This window comes from Mytilus galloprovincialis, chromosome 6, assembly GCF_965363235.1.
Source record: "Mytilus galloprovincialis chromosome 6, xbMytGall1.hap1.1, whole genome shotgun sequence".
Classification (NCBI taxonomy): Eukaryota; Metazoa; Mollusca; class Bivalvia; order Mytilida; family Mytilidae; genus Mytilus; species Mytilus galloprovincialis.
In genome coordinates this window covers 26,293,077-26,304,512 of record NC_134843.1, presented here as the reverse complement: position 1 = coordinate 26,304,512, position 11,436 = coordinate 26,293,077, and the positions used below count along the sequence as shown (strand labels likewise).

General features: G+C 31.6%; 1 protein-coding gene across 2 annotated transcripts; it reads left to right on the top strand.

Moving 5' to 3' along the window:
• Window positions 1-1,455: 1,455 nt before the first annotated feature.
• LOC143079261 (uncharacterized) lies at window positions 1,456-11,245 on the top strand. 2 transcript variants are annotated; one of them, XM_076254500.1, is made up of 6 exons: window positions 1,456-1,542; window positions 3,704-4,682; window positions 6,070-6,196; window positions 7,069-7,178; window positions 8,349-8,458; window positions 11,108-11,245. In XM_076254500.1, the coding sequence occupies exons 2-6, from the start codon at window positions 3,759-3,761 to the stop codon at window positions 11,205-11,207; spliced, it is 1,371 nt and encodes a 456-aa protein (XP_076110615.1). In that variant the 5' UTR covers window positions 1,456-1,542; window positions 3,704-3,758; the 3' UTR covers window positions 11,208-11,245. The 2 variants fall into 2 exon arrangements, with proteins under 2 accessions (XP_076110615.1, XP_076110614.1); XM_076254499.1 differs by having other exon boundaries at window positions 3,704-4,727.
• The last annotated feature ends 191 nt before the right edge of the window (window positions 11,246-11,436 follow it).

Here is an 11,436-nt window from a genome sequence, read left to right as displayed (position 1 = left end):
AAAAGATAAAAAAAAAATATAACAAATCATAAATATCGAATTTGAATTGAATGCTTTTTGTTCATGGTCAGCAACTTCAAAGGAAGCTGAAAAACATGTGTTGCTAATCTTTTTAACTTATCATGCTTATCTTGCTCTTGTGCAGTGAAGTATATTTTATCCTTTTTCATCAATAAAGCTTAGATGAAGTGTTTAAAAGAAGTTTTTGAAAGAAAAACTAGTACGAACGACTATTGTGATACTAAGTCTAGTAAGAAGAATGTTTATCTTGAGGCTGTGGGTTAAACATATATCATATAGATCATTTTTATATACGTCACATCCGTTTCGGTTGAATTGGTTTAATCCTGAAGATTTCTTTCAAATAGTAGCAAATATTTGGAAAGTAACACAAAGGAAATAAATTAAAACAAAACAAACAAACAAACAAACTTACAAACACTCATCATTATATCAGTATGCTGACACAAATTAAAATAGTTTTATACTGTAGTTAAGTTTCACGCACGTTCAATTGCTTAAAAGAGAAAAAAGCGGTAATTAAAAAAATATTTGCATTACTTTCCCATCTTTTTAAATGTTTAAGGTATATCAAATAATGCAATGTAGACTGATTTATTACATTTGAAAGTACTTTTGTTATATTTGTATTTTGTAAATTAGTTTGTTTCAAAATTGAAAATTAGGCTTTTAGTATTCCCGATAGAATAGTCTCATATTTATCATTTTGGTCCTTTCATAGCCGACTATGCGGTTTTTGGTTTTCTCATGGTTGAAGGCCGTACAGTTGCCTATACATGTAATTGCTAACATTCACTTCATTTGAACTTTGGCGGATAGTAGTCTCTTTGGCAATCATAGAATATTTTCTCTTATACATCCTTTAAGACTATAGAACATTACGTGTGTACTATAAGCCAAAGGTAAATACATTTTTGAAATTCAAATTTCATTTGAACTTTAACAGACAAACCCTGACAGAGGATGGATACTGCTTTAATGACACCAACATTGTTTTATACATGGATGTTGAAATTAGATAAATAGTTAGAAAGACAAAATATAATTAATCAATGCGTTGTTTTATTATTATGCCATATAAATGGAAACCATTGGAATACAGTAACTATTTGACTGAAAAAGGCAATACACAATTATAGAACAAGTAAAATACAGTATTTTGAGACAAATGACCTTTTGATCAAATTATTTCCACTTTATTATTACTTCCACATTTGTATTTGTTTTGAAAATCATATATTATAACCATGACGCAAGAAGTGAAAGAGTAAGCTTATGTAAATCTCTAAAGAGTGATACAAATCCTAGTCAATGTGTTAGACAACTGTTACCTAGATTATACGATAATAAGATGTATAGTAAGGATGAGGGGAGCGAACCAGTACATACAATACTAAATCACGTCTGTTTTACATAAGGTCAATGGCTTCTAGGTGTCACAGCTATCTATCACACAATGTAATTGCAGTTTAGGGGGAAAGGATCAAAGTATGGCGGATTGCACAAACTAAAACAAACTATGTAAGTCCGTTTTTAATTGTTATTTCAAAAAAATAATATTTTTAATTGAAAAAAATCTGGTTTATTTGTTAGATAGAGAATGCATAGATTAAAATTGACTTGTTTGTAACAGTATTTTTGGAAAGGTTTGGTTTCTCGGGAAATTTTGAAGAATTTGTCTTAATTTGTACTGTATAAATTAAGAAAATGTAGAATGCTTTGTTCTCTGACAATTGCACATAAGAACTTACATTGTGTCGATTTCCTCAATGTGTTTTTCAAAAGTTTTAAAATATTTCCTTTTACATGTAAGAGTAGAAAAAGATTCTATAGAAGAAAACATAATACAATAAATCTTAAAGATTTTTCGCTGCTTTAATACAAATCAAAATATTTCATAAATGGCGGTGGATAATTTGCTAAACATGTAAAATTAAACCAATGAAAAAAATAAAGATTGGTTAATGCAAAATAGAAGACGTGCTATTATTGGCAAGGAGACCACTGTCAACAAGCGAACAAACGACACAGAAATTGACAACTATAATAGGTCACCGTACGGCCTTCAACAATGAGAAAAAAGCTAACCCATTTTTAGTAGGAATTGTCTTGCTCAGTCTTTAGTTTTCTATGTTGTGTTTTGTACACGGATGTGTGTCTTTTGGTCCTATTTTCGTGTATTGCTATGACGTCTATGACGTTGTGGGTTTATTTTCGACTAATGAGTTTGAATGTTCCTTTGGTATCTTTCGTCTCACTTTCACATAATTGAACAAACGGTATATTATGGAAACGGAACATTAAAAATAGGAGTTTTTTTGGCGGAAATATTAACAATTATTCTTGTTCAGATTTTCCATTATTATAAAATTTATTGGAAGAGATAACTGTTTAAAGTGTATGAAAAATATACGAGAAATAAAAAGAGAAAAGGTTAAAAATCTAGTAATAACCTGGACAATTCTTTTGTTTCCGTTTATAATTGTCTGTAAGACTTTTTTTTTTTATCGGTGAAGTAGGTTGATGATGGTTGATGTTGCATATTGTACCTGTTGTACAGTGGGTAGGTTTTTTTATTCCTGTATTCTCTTTCTATGTATTTTTAGAAGAATTACTCATAAAAAAGTTTGGACTGCTTTATTGATTGTGTTAAACGCCACTTCCAACACTATTGATAAAAAAAAGAAGATGTGGTATGATTGCCAATGAGACAACTCTCCACAATAGAACAAATGACACAGAAATTAACAACTAAAGGTCACCGTACGGCCTTCAACAATGAGCAAAGCCCATTTGCATTTTTTTGCGGAGACCAGTTCTGTTTTGTCAATTGTTGCGAGCCGGAGTGCACGCAGAGAATCAATGACTTTTGGCAGTAAAACCTAGTCTATTATTGTTAAAACATTTTGTGAAATTTGGGAGTTTCTGTAATTGTTTTAGAACAAAAACAAGAAAAAAATATCAAGCGGGATAATACATTTTTATGGAAAGTAAAAATATGTGTGTATTCCTAAGGCATTTAAGAAAAATATAAAACAAAAACGATAAAAAAAAAGCTGAGAGCGAAATCTTACATAATACAAACATCAATTAAAATATTTGAAGTATGACATTTGAAAATGTAATTGACACAGATGGAATGGCATTTATGAATAGAAACGCTTTTCATATCAAACAAGTTTTGTTAACTATTTAACGCTTACTTACAAAAAATTAAAACATTTTGTATTTACAATAAACAATAGATACAAAGCTCTAACCCAGGCAAAAGAGACATAATTTTTTGTTGAAAGTGTTCATTTCGTAAATAAACATAATCATGTGACCGACCGATGCCATTGCAAAGCACAATTAACCTACCTTTAGTTGAACCAACACTTTTATAGACAGACACACAGACCGGAAATCATAATTGTCCCTTGTTTCGTGGGCGTGAAATCAAACGGAAATGCCAAAAGAGACAAAATCGAACGTTTAAAAATAAAAATTATGACTAAAACAACAGCTGATTTCACGAAGGCGGAATATGAAAGAAAACCAGAAACGGAACTTACACATTTATATATAAAAATTATGTAAATATGATGAAATAAAATTGTTTAACTTGCAAACCATAGAATGTATATTAGTAATATATTATAGTGTGTCACCGATAGCTGACAGCATTGTGTTTTACTTGTAGGTGTATTTGCGTAGTATAAGTTGACCATGGATATGTGGTGTACTTTAAGCTCACAATGACACTAGCATCATTATACCTCCTGGTTGCTGTTTGTTTCTTTCCTCATCAATGTAAAGGGAGAAGTTTTTATTCAAGAAGAACTTTTCGAATAGGAGGTTTCAACCAGAATGGTTTTCCGATACCTACACCAACGTCTGGAAATATTCAAAAGGGGCAGAGCTTTTCTAACTGGAATGGAAAAATTTCTAACAAAAATCTTGGAAATGTACCAACCGGAACAGTAGTTTTAACTTCAAGAACGACAAATATGGGAGGTCCTGGAAAATCAACTACAATAACCAGAACCATAACACCTGGCAAAACGTCCGTAGTAAGGACAATTCAAAATAATCCACATAGTAGGTTTACTTCACAAAGACGGATAACACACACCGGAAGTAATAGTAATAAACATATACCAGGCTCTAAAACATTTCAAAAGAAATGGTGGTCTCAAACAGACAATTCATCAAGAAAAGGTTCGAATTCTCAGTCTCCAATACAAAAGTCTAATAATCCGGTGTGGTCCAAAACTATACAAATACCATCATCAAACAGTAAAAATGTGGATATGTCTTCCATTTTTAATCAAATGTTTTCAGGAAATGTTGGAAACAATAGTTCTAGTGATTTTCCATTCCCGAAGGATTTTTTATCAAATCTTCCACCAGGAGCACATGTCAAAATTAGCTCCAGTTCCAGCTCAAGAGTTATTCCCCAAGGTCGAGTAATCCAGTCTATTCGTCCAGGTGTTGGTAAACAATTTACCAAAAATGTACCAACCAATGGGAACCGAGGAATCAAATACGATGAAGTCAACAAACAACCAACAAAACAACGTGTTCTTCCTCAACCGAGTGCATCAATTAAGAGAGGGGTTAAATGTGACAAGAAACTCTGTGAGCACGAGAAATATAATTTACTAGAAAATCACAACAAGGTACGGAGGTCTGTTCGTCCATCAGCATCTAATATGAAGAAATTGGTGAGCAATGTAACACTGAATATTTTTATAAATGAACAATACAACTTAGTGATTTGAATAATTTATGTGTCAAATTTTCACAAAAAACAACGAAAACTTCCCTTAGATTAGGTGTATTTTGAATATATCGTTCTTAGTGTGTTTATTGTTTATCCTGTTAAGATTGTGGGAGAGTAAGAAGTATGTAAATGACATAAGAGTGTAATTGCAACATCAATTTAAAGCCGATATTTACACTTAAAATTATTCATAAGTTTGAAAGAATTATATAATTGATACTAAACAATCATTTCCATCAAATATACCTGGCAGCTTTAGCCTCAAAACGACCTCATTAGCTATATAGTTTTGTAGTTCTGTAAATCGGTCTTTTTTTAAGTATTGTTACATCAGTGTTGCAGGCATAAAGAGTGTTGAGAGTACGAGGCGCCGAATGGGACTCTTGTGGTTTTGTACTCGAAATTCAATTATGTACGGACAAAAGTGAGTTTTGTTCAACAAAAATGAGTTCAGATTAACACAATTTGTAGCATACAACAAATTTAAATTTTGTCATACAAAATTAGCTTTCAGTGGACAAAAATTACTTTTGTCAAGACAAAATTCATTTTTGTAACACAGACTTTACTTTTGTTACCTAATTCAAAAAAAAATTGGGCGACAAAAGTCAATTTTGTATGCAAATTAGTTTAGTTTGGATTCTGTGAACTAATTTGCATACAAAACTGAGATTTTGTGTTTATTTTTGTGTAGACAAAATTGAGTTTTGTTAAACAGAAGTGAAAATTTAACACAAAAGTCAATTTTGTGCAACATAAGACAATTGTGTGTCACAAAAGTCATTTTTGTCACAAAAGTCAAAATTCAATTTTGTGTTTATTTTTGTGTAAACATGTTAAATGCGTACAAATTCAATTTTGTCTCACAAAATTGAATTTTGTGTTTTAATTTCCATATCAGGTAACAAAAGTCAATTTTGTATGCAAATAAGTTTATATTTGCATACCTATTTGACAAAATCATGACAAAAATAAATTTTGTCTACAAAAATGAATTTTATCATTACAAAATTGAAGTTCTCATAAAATAAGTCTGTATCACATAGTTTTGTGACAAAAATGATTTTGTTAAGACAGAATTGAATTTTGTGTACACAAAATTGATATTGATTACAAAAAGTTCAAGTCCCATTCGGCGCCCCGTAGAGAGTGCCCACAAACATTTCTAAACCCACCAAATTCTTATTGTGTCTGTCAGAGCTTGTAATTCATTGGTTGTTGTGGTTGGCTTCCGCTAGGTTTAATTGTTTTTCGATACTTTATATTACACATTGCCATTGTAGATTTGGGACGTAGATTTAGAAAGGAGAGCGCAAAAATATGCTAAGAAATGTATCTGGACGCACGATAAGAAGAGGTCTAAAAATGCACCATACAGATACGTTGGACAGAACATGCATGCAAGAAGAGGTATATGTTTTCTTCATTTTATAAGAAAGTGTAATTTGTATCTGACCAATGCAAGGTTCCTTTTTAAACTCGTACCAACTTGTTTATAACGTAAGTATTAACAACTGTTTGTGTTTTGTTTAGATGTTTACTTCTTTGCATGACAAAATAATTTTGCACGCTTGTTTTGTAATTTAACCATATGTAATTGAGATTTCTAGCTTCATCAAACAAAGTGCAGTTTTATTGGATATTTGTTATTATCGTGTCGTCAGCGGCTATCAAAAGGCGAAATGTTAAACAAAAAACAATTTTATATTGAATTAAGATTATATAGTAGGCATGTCAGTGACATGATTCTATTGTGTTTCAACAAAATAATATGATTATACAGTAAATCAAGTTAAAAATTTAATTGACATCGTCGCGTAACAGCAGAGCAGTTCTATGGTGTATTTGAAAACACGCAAGTTTCCCTCCATTCTTCAGGGTGAGTGGGCAGGGCCTTTTTCGGGACGTCGGAATCGGGTGTTTTCAAGCTCGGGATTCTGGGATTAAGCCGTTCGGGATCCGGGATTTCTTTTTTTGAATTTCGGGGAGTCGGGATTTATTTATTTTTAAATTCTGGACCTTGTAATTTCATGTTTTTAAGCCCGGGATTTCGGAATGAGGACCCCTCCGATCCCCCCTCTTCAGACGTATTAAGCTTGTTTTAGTATAAAACTACTATATCAAAGCAATGCATTTAATGACATTTTATACGTTTTAAATAATGCATGTTTTAAAAACAAATAAAAATACGCCTTAAACGTTGTTTCATAAATCTAATAAATGATAAACGATTTCACTAGGTACATCAAAATAATTATGTAACCAGTTCAAATCTATTATAGGAGCTAGGGACATTTTAGCCGCTACCAGAAGTTGGGAAAAGGAACAGAATCACTACAACATCTATACCAACAATTGCGTACATGGGGAAATGTGTGGTCATTATACACAGGTATATATGCTCTGAATGGGTTACGTAATCAACAATATACATACATGGAAGGCTATTTAAAAAAAAGTTATGTCAGAATAATATCAAAACACACAGTAAATAATATATATGTATGAGTAGTTTTTAAAGCGGCTACCATTTTTACATGCAACTTAAACTGTCTAATTGTTTTCGGTAAATTTGTTACAGTTAAGTTCTATAATTAGAATAACAAAGGATATGGGTAATCAATAATCCACGACAAAACACAAGGATATATACAGGGTGAGGCCTTCAATAGGAGCAAAGAAACACTTAACTCACTTCCAGTTTAAGACGGTCCCTATATACATCAGTCAATCATTTTGATGATCATGATTTTGTTATGTCCACTAGCAAAAAAAAAAAAAAAAGATGAAGCTTTCATAAAAAATCCAGTTATGACAGCTATCATAAGTAGACACACAATTTTCCACTTTTCAATTTACTAAATATTATTGTGTCTTTTCTCTCCGTGATAGGGCCTGCTTTCTTCTAATTTTGATTCTTCTCTTTATGGTAAATAAACATAAATATATGTGTTATAATATTCGGTGATACCATCTTTCGATAAAACACAAAAAGACAAAGATGTGGACCTTCTTTTTAAACAACATGAATAATCAAAGATTGAGAGGCGACTGTGATAACAATATAACTAGTTTAAAAATTTACATAGCTCATTTTGTAAAATCCTTTAGGTTCTTATTTCCCTATAGTTTGTTAAATAATGGGACCGTCACCGAAAGTCAGTTTTTAAATTTAAATTAAAATTATATTTGTGCAATGCGTAATTATATATATTATATTATATATATCTATAACTTAACAATTTTCCTTTCAAGAATGTATTCATGAAGTAACATCATTGTCATAATGTTCACATAATATACTTGACTATCGGTACTGCAGATACAATCCATGTTCCTTATTGCTATATACATATGTATAACATTTGTTTTTGGCTTTCTTGTACATCCGATGTATGAATGTTTCTGACTGCAATCGAAATTCGATAGTTTTCACTTGTGTACAGTATACTTTTAACATATAACAACAATTGTTAATGCTTTCTTTTTACCTTTTCATTAGCAGATAGTCGGTAATAGGGGGTGACAATAACAATTAATATGCTTGAATTATCGTCTTTAGATGGTGTGGGCTGATACGGAAACAGTTGGGTGTGCAATGTGGAAGTGTCCATATATACATAATCTTGGTTGGAGGGACGCTTACATTGTAGTTTGTGACTATGGACCAGGGTAATACAATGGTTTCTTTTAAGTTTTTTTTTTATACAGATCTTTCAAAAGTAGAAGACGGAATTTCAATAGACTACTTTTTTCAATCATTACACGATCTAATACCAGCTTTTCATAAATATCTTAAAATATTCCTGTTTGACTGGTTTAACACTAATTATTTTTGGGACCTTTTATAGCTTGCTGTTCAGTGTGAGCCTAGGCTCCGTGTTGAAGACCGTTCCTTGACCTATAATGGTTTACTTAATTTATAAATTATGACTTGGATGGAGAGCTGTCTCATTGGCACTCATACGTCTGCCTATATCTATCTAGCAATAAAAGCAATAAAACCATTAAAAACATAAAAACATGTTGTTTCAAATGTGATAAGATATTTATACTCTATTATAATCCTGAAAAGTATCCAATATTCACAGATATAAGACAATTAAATAATTTTCTGGATATAGTTTTCATTGTGTTTTTAATAAACCCTATTAGTACAAATACTTTGGGCCAAAAATAAAATATTGTTTGTTTCCCCTCCCACCACCGACCCGGTAAAATCGCCGCGACTCGAAAAATTTTATTGGCCATTCTTGTCCAAAATTTTTTTTTTGCTATGTTGGTTTTTGGTGATATCTTTCCGATGCTGTAGTAAACGTGCGTTGGTTTTTTGTCATACCTTTCCGATGCTGTAGTCAACAAGCGTTTTAAATCAAGGCATTTTTGCTTTTTAAAGCGTCTATATGATACGGAATCAAGGAAAACAAACATCACACGATTTGTGTCGTGTGCAAGGGTGATATTTGAAAATAAAAAAATATGAAGAATCTTTCAACCCACTGAGTGCACCTTGATTGGCTTTGTTTTTTTTTTACCTCTGTTCCTGTTTAAGGGATAAAATCTTTGAGTAAAAATGGTCTGAATCGTGCTTTGAAATCAATCTACTTCGTCTTCACTTCGAACAGGTTGGCCACAAGTCAGAAAATGTTGGATACGTGAATTGCCTGCTTTCAGGGAACCTCCCTGATTTCTGGATTAAACAAGACCAGTTTAAATGTGGTTTTATTTTTCAATTTATGGCATGAAATTTACAAAAATGCACGTTTTACGTTATAACTGCATCAGTTGAATTTGTAAATACTCAAAGTATTCTTAGTAAAGGAACAACAAAACATGAATAAGTGAAGCCTTGTTTTTTCTAGAACTCGAAAAAACATACAAATCTTTTGTTTAGGAATTAATTGACCAAGCTGCATGATCCAGGTGTAACTAAACATAACTGAATTATGTTCACTTCTATTGAAAATTTGTATTCATTGAATTTTAATTCCCAAGTCATTAATCTAACACATCTTTTTGTCATCTCATAATTGATGATCAAGGTATGAATTGGTGAACACAGGAATTGTTTTGTTGTGAGTTATGCATCAAATTAGACTTGAAATAAGCTTGCTTTTTAACTAATTCATTAAACATTGTTATCGCATGAAGAATGTATGCTTTTGTAAATTTCATACCATAAAATAAATAGGAAAAAAAGGAGTTCCTGTATACAGTTTTTTAACACCAGAAAACTGGGATGTACACTGAAATCAGGGAATACCCCACTTTTCTTGACTTATCTTACCTGTTGAATTTTGTAAAAATTCAATATAGAATAATTATATCAAGAAATAAAATAATATAATTTGCCTACCTACCTACCCATACCCTGATAACCTCAGTCGGGGAGGGGAAACAAAGATATTTTTAATGTTGGCCTTATAGTAGTTGTTTTACAATTCTATAGAAGATACAATATATTTCAAGGCTTATAATATTTTGTACAAACTGATGCCTCAACTCAAAAAAGGTCAAAAAGCATGATCTGGTATAAATTAATGTGACGATTTTAATGTTACCAAATTATTCAACTCTTTTAAGAAAGAACAAACAACTTAAGAAATGTTAGACGAACAATAATGAACACATTATACCAAAATTGATAGTCTATATAGTTCTTTATCTTAATCATGAGAGTAAATTTTGATTGAAAACCATTCCAGGCATATCGGAAGCATGTTCTGCAATATCCTGTATTATCAACTTAGATATGTAAATACCGACGAGAGAGATGGAATCTATGTAACCTTTCATGTACGAGAAAAGGCAGTAAGAAACATTGTGTAGGCAATATATGTCGTCAGTCAGCGTCGAAATGTTAATATATTAAAAAGACCTCCTGGTCTCTGCATAATCATTATTCAAGAAACTTATAGATTTCTTAAATTTATGTGATATTTGGTTCCTGTCTGGCACACTCATATTGGAACTTCTTTTTTTCATACCTATCAATCAATACGTTCTGTCATTGACTAATCGCAGCTAGAAGAAAAAAAATTACGACAAACTCTACCTGTCGTTCACCAACTGTTGGTGCCTATGTTTTCACTTCCCATATAAAGTTACCAGGGTATATAAGTGGCATCCGTTCTTTCGTTCAATTGCGCTTTATATCCACAAGTTCTTTTAAACAACTGAGAAAATGAACCGATCCCTTTCATACCTGTCCGTATAAACTCCATTAACTGGTGGCATAATGCGTCTATACTCAGAACATATTTCTTAAACTGTATTGAGATTAACAAAAATGATGCATTTACAATGTTTTTTTTCTTTCAGCGGTAACATTAGTGGAAGAAAGCCATATATAATTGGACAAAAGTGTGCTGAATGTAGTAAAAGTAACCTTTCAATGTGTGACAATGGACTATGTGTTTGACAATTTTACTAATACTTGGAGTTTAACTTTTGTGCGTGGTTGGACAAAGTGACTGTAATCAAGAAAACGTTTGATTCTCCTTTTTGTTAACGCTTTTGTGTTTTATGTTTTGTTGTATTGATTTTGAAAATTGTATAAGCGTTTTACCCTCTACAATTGGTCGATCTAGAGATTATTGTACATATTTGATACGGTGTCAACAGTATTTAAAACGTGGTTGTATTTCATC

Excerpts from the sequence above, each read along its gene's own strand:
- LOC143079261 (XM_076254499.1), top strand. The coding sequence starts at position 3,759 with ATGACACTAGCATCATTATACCTCCTGGTTGCTGTTTGTTTCTTTCCT. Across the intron at positions 4,728-6,069 it reads CATCTAATATGAAGAAATTG|ATTTGGGACGTAGATTTAGA; the intron begins GTGAGCAATGTA and ends TTGCCATTGTAG. Across the intron at positions 6,197-7,068 it reads GAACATGCATGCAAGAAGAG|GAGCTAGGGACATTTTAGCC; the intron begins GTATATGTTTTC and ends AATCTATTATAG.